This window comes from Oncorhynchus masou, chromosome 1 (genome assembly GCF_036934945.1).
Source record: "Oncorhynchus masou masou isolate Uvic2021 chromosome 1, UVic_Omas_1.1, whole genome shotgun sequence".
NCBI lineage: Eukaryota > Metazoa > Chordata > Actinopteri > Salmoniformes > Salmonidae > Oncorhynchus > Oncorhynchus masou.
Genome location: NC_088212.1, coordinates 63,134,933 through 63,152,194, shown reverse-complemented (window position 1 = coordinate 63,152,194; position 17,262 = coordinate 63,134,933). Strand labels below are relative to the sequence as shown.

The following is a 17,262-nucleotide window of genomic DNA, read 5'->3' as shown; positions in this document are numbered from 1 at the left end:
ATTAACTCGCTAGTTAAACTTAGGGATCGTGTAAATGCATAATTCTGCATTTTTCACACAGGAAAGAAAGATATAACGCTAAAGAAATATCTTGCTGCATTTTTTTTAAACACAGACTAATTTCATGCTTCAGTTGTACTTCTCCACTCAGATGAGAATTCACCATGAGAATTCACCATGAGAATTCACCATGGGCATTCAGCACTCTGACGGATGTCTAGCTACTTTGCTCCGGTGCTTTTCACGGTGTCGGCAGCTTACTTTTCTCTAGTAAAAAGCAAGATTAACTCTCAATAAAACATTAGGAAATGTAGCTGGCTACATTCTTTCTATGATAAACATTAGAAATATTTTTTTACATTGTAAGCTCAGCTGCCGGCCAAATAGCATTGCACTTCTGTTGTCATCTGATGAAAGTGAAGCTATTTTCTCCGCAATGTGTTATACTTGTGTATTTTCTGTGAAGGCCCACTATAGTTGCACATCAATGATTACTCGATTGAAGCAAAATAACACTGTTGGCTTTCAATATAAAACCCGACCACTGGACTTACCTTGCTCCGCTTTCTCCCATTGTGCTGATTCAAACGAACACGTGGCTGGCTCCACTGTTCTGGGGAACTACGGTTAGCCTTATAATGTAAAATAATGTGGCCGGTGAAATGACGAATGCCGTCTGCTTTATCACTTAACGTATTGCACAAGTTGACGAGAGGTATTCACTTCAAAAGTAGCTACAAATATTCACATTGTATTGAAAAGCCTCAAATAAATTGTTTAAATATTTCAAAATACCCTGGTATATGATATATATGGAATACCGACCACCAAGCTTAAATCAGATCATATTAAACTCACTCACACATGCATGCATCCTTTAATATCACAATAATTCAGCCACATACACATACACCCAAGACCAAGAATAAACAAAACGTCAAAAAATCAGAATTGTATGCGGTATACACCGTGTATAAACACTCAAACAACCCATATCAGAAATATCAGAGGAAACAGAATAGTATACTATATGATGAGATCCAAATATTATTGCATTCTGATTGAGACATACATCTTGTTGTGACAGTCACTGAAGACAAGGGATGGAGTGTAAGAATATCCCACCAATGTTGGGTAATGTACCATTCAGTAGATGAAGCAGGGGAAAGGTGGAGTGTGGAACGGAGGGAGTAGTGGAGGGGTGTGAAGCAGGAGTGTGGGCAGCCAGGCAGGGTGGGGAGGTGGGGTGGGGTGGGGGTGCCCTGAACCTGAAAGCTGCCAATCTACTTTCAGCTGGTGGACATGTGCAAGGACTGATTTAGCAACACACCTGCTATTGGAATAAACTAACACAGGCCACAGGCCTATTTTTGGCACCTCTTTAACACGTTCCTCTTATAGTTGTGTCCTACTGAGTGAGTGGGTGAGCGAAAGTTAGAAACGGACTGGCGAAGGGGAGGAGGGCCACTGGGAGAGAGGGGGAGGGTCAAATGGTCTCACTTGTGAGAGGCAGCTTAAGTTACTGCACACAGAGCCTTCACTCAAACTGGTATGTGCCGTGGCGGAGCAGGAGCAGCAGAGTACATGTTAGCAGCAAAGTGTCTTTAACCAGCCTTAGTGTGTGCCCTGGTCCCAGCCTTAGTGTGTGCCCTGGCCTCAGCCTTAGTGTGTGCCCTGGCCTCAGCCTTAGTGTGTGCCCTGGTCCCAGCCTTAGTGTGTGCCCTGGCCTCAGCCTTAGTGTGTGCCCTGGCCTCAGCCTTAGTGTGTGCCCTGGCCTCAGCCTTAGTGTGTGCCCTGCCCAGCCTTAGTGTGTGCCCTGGCCTCAGCCTTAGTGTGTCAGCCTCCTGGCCTCAGCCTTAGTGTGTGCCCTGGCCTCAGCCTTAGTGTGTGCCCTGGTCCCAGCCTTAGTGTGTTCCCTGGCCTCAGCCTTAGTGTGTTCCCTGGCCTCAGCCTTAGTGTGTGCCCTGGCCTCAGCCTTAGTGTGTGCCCTGGCCTTAGTGTGTGCCCTGGCCTCAGCCTTAGTGTGTTCCCTGGCCTCAGCCTTAGTGTGTGCCCTGGCCTCAGCCTTAGTGTGTGCCCTGGCCTTAGTGTGTGCCCTGGCCTCAGCCTTAGTGTGTTCCCTGGCCTCAGCCATAGTGTGTGCCCTGGTCCCAGCCTTAGTGTGTGCCCTGGTCCCAGCCTTAGTGTGTTCCCTGGTCCCAGCCTTAGTGTGTGCCCTGGCCTCAGCCTTAGTGTGTGCCCTGGTCCCAGCCTTAGTGTGTGCCCTGGTCCCAGCCTTAGTGTGTGCCCTGGCCTCAGCCTTAGTGTGTGCCCTGGCCTCAGCCTTAGTGTGTTCCCTGGTCCCAGCCTTAGTGTGTGCCCTGGTCCCAGCCTTAGTGTGTACCCTGGTCCCAGCCTTAGTGTGTGCCCTGGTCCCAGCCTTAGTGTGTGCCCTGGTCCCAGCCTTAGTGTGTGCCCTGGCCCAGCCTTAGTGTGTGCCCTGGCCCAGCCTTAGTGTGTGCCCTGGCCTCAGCCTTAGTGTGTTCCCTGGTCTCAGCCTTAGTGCGTGCCCTGGCCTCAGCCTTAGTGTGTGCCCTGGTCCTCAGCCTTAGTGTGTTCCCTGGCCTCAGCCTTAGTGTGTTCCCTGGCCCCAGCCTTAGTGTGTGCCCTGGCCTTAGTGTGTGCCCTAGCCTCAGCCTTAGTGTGTGCCCTGGCCTCAGCCTTAGTGTGTGCCCTGGTCCCAGCCTTAGTGTGTGCCCTGGCCTCAGCCATGTGTGTGCCCTGGTCCCAGCCTTAGTGTGTGCCCTGCCTTAGTGTGTGCCCTGGCCTCAGCCATAGTGTGTGCCCTGGCCTCAGCCTTAGTGTGTGCCCTGGTCCCAGCATTAGTGTGTGCCCTGGCCTCAGCCATAGTGTGTGCCCTGGCCTCAGCCTTAGTGTGTGCCCTGGTCCCAGCCTTAGTGTGTTCCCTGGCCCCAGCCTTAGTGTGTGCCCTGGCCTTAGTGTGTGCCCTAGCCTCAGCCTTAGTGTGTGCCCTGGCCTCAGTCTTAGTGTGTGCCCTGGCCTCAGACTTAGTGTGTGCCCTGGTCTCAGCCTTAGTGTGTGCCCTGGCCTCAGCCTTAGTGTGTGCCCTGGTCCCAGCCTTAGTGTGTGCCCTGGTCCCAGCCTTAGTGTGTGCCCTGGTCCCAGCCTTAGTGTGTGCCCTGGTCCCAGCCTTAGTGTGTGCCCTGGCCCAGCCTTAGTGTGTGCCCTGGCCTCAGCCTTAGTGTGTTCCCTGGCCTCAGCCTTAGTGTGTGCCCTGGCCTCAGCCTTAGTGTGTGCCCTGGCCTCAGCCTTAGTGTGTGCCCTGGCCTCAGCCTTAGTGTGTTCCCTGGCCTCAGCCTTAGTGTGTGCCCTGGCCTCAGCCTTAGTGTGTGCCCTGGCCCAGCCTTAGTGTGTGCCCTGGCCTCAGCCTTAGTGTGTGCCCTGGCCTCAGCCTTAGTGTGTGCCCTGGCCTCAGCCTTAGTGTGTGCCCTGGCCTCCCAGCCTTAGTGTGTGCCCTGGTCCCAGCCTTAGTGTGTGCCCTGGTCCCAGCCTTAGTGTGTGCCCTGGCCTCAGCCTTAGTGTGTGCCCTGGCCTCAGCCTTAGTGTGTGCCCTGGTCCCAGCCTTAGTGTGTGCCCTGGCCTCAGCCTTAGTGTGTGCCCTGGCCTCAGCCTTAGTGTGTGCCCTGGTCCCAGCCTTAGTGTGTGCCCTGGTCCCAGCCTTAGTGTGTGCCCTGGTCCCAGCCTTAGTGTGTGCCCTGGTCCCAGCCTTAGTGTGTGCCCTGGTCCCAGCCTTAGTGTGTGCCCTGGCCTCAGCCTTAGTGTGTGCCCTGGCCTCAGCCTTAGTGTGTGCCCTGGCCTCAGCCTTAGTGTGTGCCCTGGCCTCAGCCTTAGTGTGTGCCCTGGTCCCAGCCTTAGTGTGTTCCCTGGCCCCAGCCTTAGTGTGTGCCCTGGCCTCCCAGCCTTTAGTGTGTGCCCTGGTCCCAGTCTTAGTGTGTGCCCTGGTCCCAGACCTTAGTGTGTGCCCTGGTCCCAGCCTTAGTGTGTGCCCTGGCCTCAGCCATAGTGTGTGCCCTGGTCCCAGCCTTAGTGTGTGCCCTGGCCTCAGCCATAGTGTGTGCCCTGGTCCCAGCCTTAGTGTGTGCCCTGGCCTCAGCCATAGTGTGTGCCCTGGTCTCAGCCATAGTGTGTGCCCTGGTCCCAGCCTTAGTGTGTGCCCTGGCCTCAGCCTTAGTGTGTGCCCTGGCCTCAGCCTTAGTGTGTGCCCTGGCCTCAGTCTTAGTGTGTGCCCTGGCCTCAGCCTTAGTGTGTGCTTAGTGTGTGCCCTGGTCCCAGCCTTAGTGTGTGCCCTGGTCCCAGCCTTAGTGTGTGCCCTGGTCCCAGCCTTAGTGTGTGCCCTGGTCCCAGCCTTAGTGTGTGCCCTGGTCCCAGCCTTAGTGTGTGCCCTGGTCCCAGCCTTAGTGTGTGCCCTGGCCTCAGCCTTAGTGTGTGCCCTGGCCTCAGCCTTAGTGTGTTCCCTGGCCTCAACCTTAGTGTGTGCCCTGGCCTCAGCCTTAGTGTGTTCCCTGGCCTCAGCCTTAGTGTGTTCCCTGGTCCCAGCCTTAGTGTGTGCCCTGGTCCCAGCCTTAGTGTGTGCCCTGGTCCCAGCCTTAGTGTGTGCCCTGGTCCCAGCCTTAGTGTGTTCCCTGGTCCCAGCCTTGGAGCTCTCCACCTTAACCTTAAGGATGCATGTGCCTTCACGTCCCTCGTCGACCCTGTCCTCCGGCGCCCTCACACCGCATGGTGCCCGTGGGGAGGAGGTAGAGGGACAGGAGGAGGATGGAGGAGGACAACAGACTGGTACTGATGGAGGGCCTCTCTCCCTCTCTCTCCCTGCAGTGCTGAACGGGAGCAGTCACTCAAGTCACTCGCCCACGTCGCTCAACGGAGCGCCCTCTACACCCAACGGCTTCAGCAACGGCCCCGCCATGTCGTCCACCGCCTCCCTGTCCAATCAGCAGCTGCCGCCGGCCTGCGGCGCCCGCCAGCTCTGCAAGCTCAAGCGCTTCCTCACCACGCTGCAGCAGTTCGGCAACGATATCTCGCCCGAGATCGGAGAGCGGGTCCGCAGTCTGGTGCTGGGCCTGGTGGTAAGTCCTGCTCGCCTCTTCTCTCTCCCTCTCCCCTTGTCTGTCTATCTCTTCCACTCGCTCTCCTACTTTTCTGGAGCTTAGTTGTGTCCAACATCTCTTTCTGTCTCTCCATGTCCAGCTCTGTCTGTCTCCTAGTTACACTGTGAAGCTTCTTCTCCAAGTGTTCCAATCTCACCTTTCCTCTGGTTTTTGACAGAATTCCACCCTGACCATAGAAGAGTTCCACTCCAAACTACAGGAGGCTACCAACTTCCCGCTGCGTCCCTTTGTCATTCCGTTCCTCAAGGTAAGCACATCAAAACACAACGTAGACACTCCCTCCCTGTTCCCAGTAGTCTGCCAAGGAATCCCCAGGTTATTTTCCAGTACATCCCTATGAGCAGCTTTCACTTCTGGTATCAGCTAGCATATGGCGATGAAAGTATGGGCTTTCGAGAACAAAACCCACCCAAACAAACAAAGAATATTTTCCGGATGGCTGGCCAGTGTAGAAAGCGACCTGGTTTCTGTGCCTGAGCCGTGTGTGATTCCTCCATTAGTGTGTGGGTGTGGAGCTGATTGAAGCTCGGTAGATAAAGGGAGTAGGACCCTGCCGATTTCCAACCCAGTCTGCTGCCGCTGGGCTGATCTGCTGGTCCATATGGCCATCGTTTGCGATTCATTAAAACTGGCACACGAGTGTTTACCCTGAGTGGCGCGGCGTGGAGCAGAGGGGGGGGGGGGGGGGGGGTAAATAAGACTCCCTGACAGATGTTGCCGGCCCGGGGCGGCTAACACGCAGAGCTTTTCACTCTGGCTGATGTCTTTGGCCTGATCCTGTTACCTGCATTGTCAAACCCACAGTCATGGAGACGAGAGCAGAGAAAGCGAGAGACAAAGTCCATCCTTCCGAACAACTGTCATTATTCATAACACATTACTCTGCTGGGGTCCAGAAGTCACAATGCCAGCTGTTCAATATATAACACATGTAGCAAATGTGACAGTAGGGAATAGGGAACGTTTGGCACTAAGGCCTTCGGGGACAGTGCTGACGGTTCTGATGGAGGGAGGGGCAGTCCTGCTGACACTGCGTGTGCGTGTCTGTGTGCGCGCGTGCCTGTGTCTGTCTGTGTCGGTGCTGAGTGCTGACTGTGCTGCTTGGTGGTGACTAGGGCCCACATTCCTGTCTGTCCCACACACTCTGTCTCTCTGTCCCTCCTGTTTATTCCCAGAGCAGAGGGACATATGGAGGACAACTGGGGGGGGGCCAAGCTGGAGTCATGCCTGGTTATTAACTATAATTGCAGACATGGTGGTTGCTTGTACGGTTGTGGATGGAATGTATTCCTCACACCACATACCAACACAAATACATTCACATACATACAATACATTCACTACGGAGATCTTGGTTAGCTCAGTGAGGGAAAGATTGTTGTGTAGATTAACAAGCAAACAGTATCTGCTTTTTAGAAAGGTGTTAACTAGCAGCCAGGCAGCATGTCCACAGTGTGCTAAATAGATAGATAGATACTATAGATACTATAGATAGATACTATAGATACTATAGATTAGATAGATAGATAGATAGATAGATAGATACTATAGATAGATACTATAGATTAGATAGATAGATAGATAGATAGATAGATAGATAGATAGATAGATAGATAGATAGATAGATAGATAGATAGATAGATACTATAGATAGATAGATAGATAGATACTATAGATTAGATAGATAGATACTATAGATAGATAGATACTATAGATAGATAGATAGATAGATAGATAGATAGATAGATAGATAGATAGATAGATAGATACTATAGATACTATAGATACTATAGATAGATAGATACTATAGATAGATAGATAGATAGATAGATAGATAGATAGATAGATAGATAGATAGATAGATAGATACTATAGATAGATACTATAGATAGATAGATATTATAGATAGATGTCTGGTGGGCGCTAGCTGTCTCATTAGTGGAGATTATTATTATTGTTGTGAGAGCGGCTTGGCGTGCCTTTAGCAGCATCCAGAGGATGGCTCAGGGCCTGGTGTCAATAGGACAGTTTTCCAGCCCGCCTGCTGTGCCATGAGGTTACACATCTGTGACATGGCAGCCAGCACTGTGCTTTGTCAAAGTGACGGCCTGACTGAGCTCTCTGACAGCACCCACTTACCCCTCCTCTCTCCCCTCTTCCTCCCCCTGAGAGAGACAGACGGTGGGGAGGAATGTGGGGTTGGTGAGTCTGTGTTATCTCACTGTCTCATCCTCTCTCTTTCTCTCTCACTTGCTCTCTAATTCTCTCTCTCACTTTCTCTCACAATATCTCTCTCTCTCAATCTCTCTCTCTCCTTGTCTTTCCCTCCCACATGCTCTAACTCTTCACTCTAAAACTATTTTATTTGTATGCCCTGTCTCTCCTCTCTCCTCCACCTTGACCCTCCTCCTCCTCTCGCCATTTTCTACTTACCATATCTTCTCCTTTCATCCCTCCTATCCCTCCTCCTCCCTTCCCTCTCCTCTAACAGGCGAACCTGCCCCTGCTTCAGAGGGAGCTCCTCCACTGTGCACGGATGGCCAAGCAGACTCCCGCCCAGTATCTGGCCCAGCATGAGCAGCTGCTGCTGGACGCCAACGCCAGCTCGCCCCTGGACTCCTCTGAGATCATGATGGAGATCAACGAGCATGGCAAGAGGAGGACCCCCGACAGGTACTGACTGACCACCACACACACACACACACACACACACACACACACACACACACACACACACACACACACACACACACACACACACACACACACACACACACACACACACACACACTATGCAGACACGTCACATACCACAGATGGAAAACAAACTTATCACTCCTCTCCCTCCATCTTACAGCAGAAACACAACTGAAAAAAAACACACACAGGCTTACACACACAAATAATTGAATTATTTCTGGGTATTTGGAAATGGCAAGGCACAAGGGGGAGGTTATAAATCCTCTGTGCGGGAGGCGGAAGTCTGGGCAGCCCTGATGCCAGGCGTGCAGGGAGGGCGATGCAGGCTGTGCCAGCTGTCTGTGAGGGGAGGAGGAGGAGAGAGGGAGGAGTAGGAGTAGAAGAGGATGAGAAGAGGAGGATAAGTCCAGATGCTGTGGACGTCACGCTATAACCAGAGCAGCAGCAGTGGCTCTGTGTCAGCGGCCCCAGTACAGTATGAGGAGATGTACTCAGTCCAACCCACAGACAATGCCCTCACTGTCCTATACACTTCCCTGCCCTACCCAAAGCAGCTTGCTGCCTTATCCGCCCCCCCCCACACGGGGCCGTATGGAGGGGGGGTGTGGAGGGGGATACACATCTGGAATTTAAGACAGACAAAACCACAGCACTACTCTCCTCCTCCCCCGTCTCTCTCTCTCCCCCTCCCTTTATCTCTGGCTGCCTCTCCTCTCTTCTCCTCTCCTGTCCTCACCTTCAGTCAGCTAGTCAGTCAATGTGTCTTCTTGAAGCTGCCCATATGTCAGGGATGTGTCCAGATCCTGCTGAAGCCCTGCTTGAACTGATCCTGACAGAGAGGAGGGAGGGGGAAAGGGAGGGGGAGAGAGAGGGAGAGAGAGAGAGAGAGAGAGAGAGGGTGGAGGGACGGGCAATCCCTCTGTAATCTGCACACCTCCGCCTCCCAACCCCTGGCTTACAGTGTCACGGCAGGTTGGGCCAGCTGTTGCTTTGATTTGTGAGATATCGGTGGTGGGCTAGAGCACTGACGGAGGGGCACAGCGGTCTAATGCACTGCATCTCAGTCCAAGAGGCGTCACTACGGGCCCGGGTTCGAATCCAGACTGTATCACATCCGGTCGGGATTGGGAGTCCCACAGAGCGGCGCACAATTGGCCCAGCGTCGTCCAGGTTTGGCCGGGTTAGGCTGTCATTGTAAATACGAATTTGTTCTTAACTGACTTGCCTAGTTAAATAAAGGTGAAATATTTAAAAAATACAAATCTTTAAAAAGACAGACACATCCCCCCTCACAGTCTCACCCCACGACCCAGAGCTTGCCAGAAGTGGAGAGGGGATTGGGGGTGGAGTGTGGGAGGGGCTACATCACGTAAACAAAGAGAGGACAAATACCCAATACCACACACACACACACACACACACACACACACACACACACACACACACACACACACAGACAGTAATATACACACACTCACTCATAAACAAAAACACACTCGCATCCACATGGCGCTGAAATTCCTTTCATTTGCCTTTGATCCCAGCGATGATAGAGAGCGATTTACCTCCGAATGCCTGGCTGTTTCACCAAGCTAAACAGATTAATATCAACACCGGCGTTTAAACTGTCCAGATGGCTCCCAAAACAGGACCGCCACTGAACATCTGCCAAACACAGACTCACAACGGCACCGTAGGTCTGTGGGAGAGGCTACACTTGCAAGTTAAGAGAGTGAGTTGAGGGATATTAGGATTAAGAGTTTGGATCCCAGCTCGAGACACAGAATATACCGAGTGTATTTCTTACGTATGGCGTACAGCTGTGCACACACTCTGGAGTAGATTCTGTCTGAAGTGAACAGTGAGCTTCTCAGCAGGGAGGATTCCTGAAACACTGTCAGATTTACTGCTCATGTCTTCTAGTAACAACAACAGGTTAGCAGCCCAGTAAATCTAGAATGTCTTAAGTTTACAGGTCCATTTTGACTATAACAAATCTCATTCCTGTTCCCTTGTAACTTCCTCAGTGGCATACTAATACCAAAACAATAATTTTCCTCATATTCTATGAGATGTTAACAATTGTTAAGGGAGTGAAAGTGTCTGATTTGGTGGTGACACGTATGAAGGGAATGTAACCGTGTTGATCTGTGCTCTCTTCCTTCAGGACCAAAGACTCGGAGAGAGACGGGCACCACCCGGAGCACCTGGCCAAGCGACCCTGCACCATCAGCCCCAGCCAGCGCTTCAGCCCCAGCACTGGCCTGCCAGCCCACCCGCCCCCCAACGGCTTGCCCACACACCCCCCCAACGGCCTGTCTCACCCCAACCCCCCTGCCCCCCAACACTACCGTCTGGAGGACATGGCTCTGGCCCACCACTACCGTGATGCCTACCGCCACACAGCAGAGCACCGCGAGGCTCGGGACAGGCACCGGCAGACAGGTGAGAGGGGGAGGGAATGAGAAAGGGGCGAGGGAGGGAGGGATGAGGGAGAGAGAGAGAGAGAGGGGCCTCATGGCGTCTCTAAAGAACAATGAGAGGTTGTCACAGTTTGGTGTTAAATCCCCAAGGTAGTGCATCTATAAAAAGCTATAGTGACACATGCTTGGGTATGTCCCACTAGGAATCCATATGCGTCGTCCCTCGGTTAGAGCCGCAATGGCTCACACTGTATAAGGAAGTGTTTGAGCCCTAATGTCCTGTATGTGGAGGAGACTGGAGCCAGAATGGCTCATATGTGGTGATGGTGCTTAAGTGCTGAACGCAGGACTGTGTGTTTGTGTTGCAGCCGTGCACGGAGCACGCCAGGAGGAAGTGATCGATCACCGCCTGACAGATCGGGAGTGGGCCGAGGAGTGGAAGCACCTCGATAATGTACGTGTTGCTGGGGTAGGGCTCCCCGGTTTTATCCTAATATATCCCTAATATCTCCCATCCAACAGAGAAGTGAGTAGTACAAATCTTTCAAGCTCTCAGTGCTGTAGATTGTATGAAAGGAGGTGGGACAAGGGGAGACAGGGTGCTGCTGACAGGTTTAAGAACTGAAACCTCAGCGGAGTTTGCATTTGATGGACAGCTGACCTTAGGGGGTCTGTAGAGGCTTGTGTCCATGTCAGGACAGCCGAGGCCTCTCTGGCCAGCGTACAAAGACTGGAGCAAGCACTCTGAGCTCCCCTTACCTTTACCAAGGCTGGAACACTCGCTAATACACACACACATGCATGCACGGCACGCACACACACACACACACACACACACACACACACTCAGGCACTAAAAAGGGCCACAGATGGAGCGAGGGACCCAGTAGAGGACAGCTCCAGCTGGGGAGAGCAGCTGAGACAAGGGCTGCAGTCATGGAGCGAACTGGCCTGTGCTGGGCTTCTGCCAAATTAGAAACACTCTACTGAAATAAATATAGATAACAGAGAGAGAGAGAGACGGAGGCGGAGGCGGAGAAAGAGAGAGAGAAGCAGGCAGAGAGAGAGATATTTAGAAAGAGAGAATATGGAAGGAAGGGGGTGAACGTAAAAAGCATTTTGCAGACCGGGGGTTGAAGGAGGCATAGGGCAAAGTCAGAAAGAGAAACAATGTTGAGAGAGAGAGAAAGAGAGTTAGTGAAGAATAATATAAAGAGGAAGGCAAGGGGAGGAGGTGTGGGTGAAAGGCTTTAGCAGACAGGGGCTTGGAGGGAGCACAGGGGTGGAATGAATTGGTAAGGCCTTTTCCATCAGTAGCACAGCTGTTACAGCCATTTTTACTTCACTGCTCTGTATAACCACTCAACCTCATTCACACACACACACACACACACACACACAAAAACACACACACACACACAAAAACACACACACACCCACACACACACACACACATACTCAGCACCGCTGGCTCTCGCTGCTAAAACGGGGACAGGGTCACACACTCAGGAGTGCTCCTGAGAAAGTTTTGTTGCACCTAAGCAGCAAAAAATGATTCTAGAGAGACTGCTCCGGATTGCTCCAACAATCACTCAAATTACCGTTAATGAAAATGTTCTCATACAATTTCACATCTTGATGAAGTTTAGGCCTGATTGTGTTTTTTCATAGCCTAATTTCAGAATGTGCACTATACAGTACTTCCGATTAAAACTGCGACCCTGATTTAACGGTGGACTTTTAGGTGCAGAGGCTCTGCCACTCTTTAGCACCACCGAGAGCAGCTGCCTGTTGTCAGAGTCTGAACTGTAGGAGAGTAAATCAGAGAGTAGAGCGGCACTCTGATCGTCTCCCCCTCCCTCCCTCCTTCCCTCCTCCTCCCCCCTGCAGCTGCTCAACTGCATCATGGACATGGTGGAGAAGACACGGCGGTCTCTCACGGTGCTGCGGCGTTGCCAGGAAGCCGACCGCGAGGAGATGAACCACTGGATCCGGCGCTACAGCGACGTGGAAGATATGAAAAAAGGTGGGAGCAACGGACAGCCACGCCCTCCTCCTCTACCTCTACCTCCTCACAACTCCTCCTCCAACACTCCTAACAACGTCGAGACACAGCAGCCCATAGGTACTTCCACTGCTGCAGACACCAGCACCACCAGGCCTCCAGCATGGCCTCACTCCACACTGTCACTCACTCTGTGTGTTCTGTCTGCTCTGAGGAAAGAAGAGAGCAGGCTGGAATTGCATGGCCACAGAGACATTGGGCTGAGGGATGAAATTAAATGTTACAAAGCAAAACAAAGCACAAGTTTGAGTGTGTTCATGTGGTTGGGACGCAGGGGGCTGAATCCTAACTAGAGATCTATGCATGTAGCTTGGATTTCTGGGTAAACCATGCACTGATGGGAAATCTGTGCAGAAATATTGAGTTATTTTCAGTTAGGATTTGGCTCATAAAGTGTGTGTGTGTGTGTGTGTGGAGAGTGTGGTAGACTGACTGATGTTCTGGTCTGGATTGTGTTTCAGAGATTCATAGGGACTTCCTGCACAGACCTGGGTCTGGCTACCTACCTGAGGAGATCTGGAGGAAAGCTGGTGAGTAACCACACGTCCGTCCTGACTGAACTGTCTCCCGTCACCCTCACCGCAACCGCCACTGCAGATAGCCCTGCCTCTCCTGTTACCATAGTTATGTAAGGACAGGGATGGGATTGGAGGGCCTGTGACTGTCATGTGTGTCATTAGGGCTAAGAACGTTCCACCTTTAACCGCGATGAATGGCGACTGCAGTTCAGCTGCAGTGAAAATGCACTAACCAACCTGGCACTGTCCAGAGCAGCGCATGCAGCAGAGGTGGGGCCTGCAGCTTCACTGGGGAGAGGCAGGAGGAGGAGGGATTTCCTCTGCTTCGGAGTAGTAAAGCTTAGTTCATATAATACTGCTTTTCATTGTGACAGCTTTTAACTCATTGTTTTGAGTATAGTTGAACCAGTCAAATCAATTGCGTTCTAGTAACTGTTGGCAATCTGGGACCAAGCCCCTTAGTCAGACTAATGACTGTCACCATCACACGCAGAGCAGTCTGATTCCGTTATATGTAGCAGGGGTGGGCTAGCGTGTTGCAGTGCCTGTGCCTTATATAGCTAGCATATCCCAAATGGAGTCAGTTATGACGCAGCCTTGGTCCCACTGAGTACCAACACAATTATGATGCAGTCATATTCAAATACTGTGAGGGAAAGATCCTGCTGTCTGCGAGATAATGTGCTGCATTTTCACCAGCAGGAGAACTATTTTAATTTACAGTTGTTTTTCATACAGGTGCTACAAGTATCCCACTCTCCCCGGCACTGAAGCAACTCCAAAACAAGCAGGGTGAGTATGACACCCCCCCCCCCCCCCCCCCCCACAGTGTGTGTGCGTGTGAGACGCCTCCAATGGTATTCACTACTGCAACACCTCTGTCCTATTACCACTGCTCCCTCAGCAAACAGCATAACTGCAGTCCATCTCCTTCATTAGAAAGAGACACGTATTCTCTGGTGTCGGTCGGGTTGAGAGACTCTGCCGCCTTGAAAGGCAAAGATCTGAGGTGTGAAACAGGAACACCTGCCGGATCCCTCCGGAATTAAAACGTTAACATTGCAGCCCCTCCGTGTTTTTGCATTAAGTGCTAATTGTCCTAGCATCTGCTCTGCAGGCTCCTTGATAAGAATTAATTACATTTGTAAACTAACCGTAGTGATGCATGCATTAAGCCTGATAATTGAGCAGCAGAGGACTGTACCGATAGTTAGGAGAAGGCATGCGCCTTTAAGAAGGGAAGAAATGTAGAACTGAAATGGTGGATGAAGGTAGAGACGGGCAGGATGAAGAAAGCCAGGGAAGGAGACGTGTGCGGGAGGTGTTGAGAGGATAAACGGAATACAAACTACTTCTCTAGTTTCTGAGCAGAGGAGACAGACTCGCACACACAAAGACACGCACGCACGCACACACACACACACATCCTCATATTCAGCACATACACACGGGACTAGCCGCCCAGCCCCCATACCCCAGCTCAACACAGCAGCCCTAGACAGCTGGACCAGAGAGGGAGAAATGGCTCATCTCCTTTACACCGACTGACTGGAAGAATGAGAGGGAGAATAGGGAGGGAGAATAGACCACGGCATGGCTCTCACGTCATGTCTGTGTGTAGAAAGGAGACGAATCTAGTAATACAACTTCCCCTCGTTTTGGTCGTACAAGACATTTACTTATCCCATATACTGTGTCAGTTGACAGTTTGATATGATATTTTTCATGGTCATAAAATATCCATTTGGTGATTGAACATGAGGATTTAATTAGTTGGATTATGCGGGGCAGCTGTTTTCTCTCGGCAGAATTCTGCAAGAGCTAAAACTAAATGAATCTCTGATGTTGTGTTATGGTCTCCTTGTAACATGAAGAAACTAATGAGAGGGATTGTGATTCCTTCCTAGCCGGATTACCACTGTCTTCTAATCAGAACCAGCCTTAGCGTCTATTTTGGACTCGTGTCTGTAAAGGAGTTCACACACCGGACTTCTCTAAAAACACTGCCGATTCACTCACATGGCATTTGTAGAACAAAGGCCAGGAGATAGGACCTCTACCACAGTTTACCCCCAGTTAGCAAAGTTATGCATCAATGGCACCGAAGCCATTTTCACTCCTCAGTTCTTACATCTGTTTCTTTGTTCATTCACTCGGATTTCTTTTCATCAAAAGCAGAGAGTCACAGAGTACTGGGTTAATAGGCAAGTTTACGAACAAAGTTTGGAGACATCTGCTGGTGTCAGCGCTGGAAAGGATTGTCACCAGACGTCTTTTAATTCATTATTAACAGGCTTCTTTTTCCTGACAAAATGCTTTAAATCTTGGATGATATGCATCTGTTTGCCGAGATAATACAAATGGAGCGCTTAGAGTGCCTCAATAAAGGATGACAGAGTAGGAGCGGTCATGGGGACTGACGCCTCTCTCTCTCTCTCTCTCTCTCTCTCTCTCTCTCTCTCTCTCGCTCTCTCTCCACAGAGGAGGCAGTGAACGAGGTGAAGAGGCAGGCCATGTCGGAGCTACAGAAGGCTGTGTCGGACGCTGAGAGGAAGGCCCATGAGATGATCTCCGCTGAGAGGTCCAAGATGGAGAGGGCACTGGCCGAGGCCAGGAAACAGGCCTCTGAGGATGCACTGACCGTCATCAACCAGCAGGAGGACTCCAGCGAAGTGAGCATCACTTAACGGCCACACACACATAGACACACAAACACACACACACACACCCCCAAGCCCCCACACTATCCTACACTCTTAAGTTTTCCACACACTTAACATGCGTAGAGCTATGTGCACGCAACGTGTACTATTTTGGTAACATGATACCTCACCAAGGTTTTCTTCTCATTTGTTGTGAAAGCAAAAGAAGAGTGTCTTGTCTTGGCTTCCCTTGCTAGCATGTGGTCTAAACACTGCAAGCTTGCTAGCCTTTTAGCAAAGATTTTTTATAACTAAACCAAGATAGACCACAGCCTATCATTTCAAACAGAAACAAATGAGTCATAGTGGGCAGAGCCAAGCACGAGCTAGCGAGATCCTATTGGCGCGTTCTAGCATACATGTGCATATTTCCGTTAGGAAACGCCTACTCATGTGCAATAACTCAATTCGCCTTTGCACTCCTTAACAATGCAATTATTTTAAACTTTGGCAAAGGATAAAGTCTACAAAACTTAGTCCATTCTGTTCGTAACAGATTCTAGTTTTGGGAAAAGAAAAACTGTATTGAGATCAAATGTTTCATCGATTAGAAAATGTGCAGAATGTCGGCCAAAATCCAACTCATTCCATCTTCTCCCACTGCTGGCCACTGAGCTTCTTCTCAATACCATATTTTTTTTGTGAGTGGAAACGCCAAGTGGATACTTCACATGTATACATCCGGTGAAATATCTGTCTCATTGTTCAATCTGTGCTTTTAGCTTCCCACGTCACAATGTGAAATAATCAGATTTATAATGAATTAATAAGCCATGGCAAATATTCTTATACTTGCCTCTGTAACCTACAAAATTATCCCAATTTGATATACCGCTTCAATGTATTCACTCCCATATCAGCTAAAAATAGAATGGGTGGGGTGGGGGGGGGGGGTTCTAATAAGGCTATACTGTTGTTTGGTTTACTGTTTGAACAGTCGCTGAGATTATACTAATTTATCAATGCTACTTTGATGCATAGCCTATAGATGAACCGAGTGAGCTTCGTTGCCTACTGCCCCCATGACTACGCAAGGAATGATACAGCGCGTTACAAGGAGGCACTACAAGGAGCCACCCATTTTGTGATGAAAGACGACATTGCTACATTCCACTACGCCCCGTAGGATCTGTCTCCGTAGAGTATAAATAGCCCTTGTGAAAAAAAGATGCTATCTAGAACCCTAAAAGGGTTTAGGAACCCTTTTAGGAACCCTTTTTGGTTCCAGTTAGGACCCTATTGGTTCCAGGTGGAACACAGAGGGTTCTACATGGAACCAAAAAGGGTTCTACCTGGAACCAAATATGGATCTCCTATGTGGACAGCCGGAGAACCCTTTTGGAACCCTTTTTTCTAAGAGTGTACCCCATGCCCCACACCCTGTGCCCTCTAACATACCACAGCACAGCAGCAGGCTTAACGAGAGATACACTCCTCACCCTACTGTCAGTAAACACAGGCACACATTGCTGCACTGCATCACAAAGCACACTCACAATCAATCGTGTCACCTCAACCCACCAACCACCCGTTTTACATAACAAACTGTCACACAGCTAACCCATTTATTTTAGACCTCACAGTAACACTTCCTCAAAATAGACATTTTACACACACCTTCTCTTCACATGACTTACTGTCACACACACTTCATAACATGCCCCCCCCCCCACCACCAGCATTCGC

The 17,262-nt window shown here is 50.5% G+C and overlaps 1 protein-coding gene across 7 annotated transcripts in view; it reads left to right on the top strand.

The window, feature by feature from the left end:
- The window catches only part of LOC135547694 (protein CBFA2T3-like), a 60,301-nt gene that overhangs the window by 36,554 nt on the left and 6,485 nt on the right, over positions 1–17,262 (top strand). For 4 of the 7 annotated variants that reach the window (XM_064976942.1, XM_064976936.1, XM_064976979.1 and 1 more), the window contains 9 exons: positions 4,876–5,126; positions 5,326–5,415; positions 7,660–7,841; positions 10,036–10,313; positions 10,660–10,760; positions 12,182–12,416; positions 12,818–12,886; positions 13,613–13,666; positions 15,356–15,546. In XM_064976942.1, coding sequence (XP_064833014.1) covers positions 4,876–5,126; positions 5,326–5,415; positions 7,660–7,841; positions 10,036–10,313; positions 10,660–10,760; positions 12,182–12,416; positions 12,818–12,886; positions 13,613–13,666; positions 15,356–15,546 — 1,451 coding nt within the window. The remainder of the gene's footprint in view (positions 1–4,875; positions 5,127–5,325; positions 5,416–7,659; positions 7,842–10,035; positions 10,314–10,659; positions 10,761–12,181; positions 12,417–12,817; positions 12,887–13,612; positions 13,667–15,355; positions 15,547–17,262) is intronic. The other 3 variants (XM_064976955.1, XM_064976949.1, XM_064976964.1) reach the window with 2 other exon arrangements.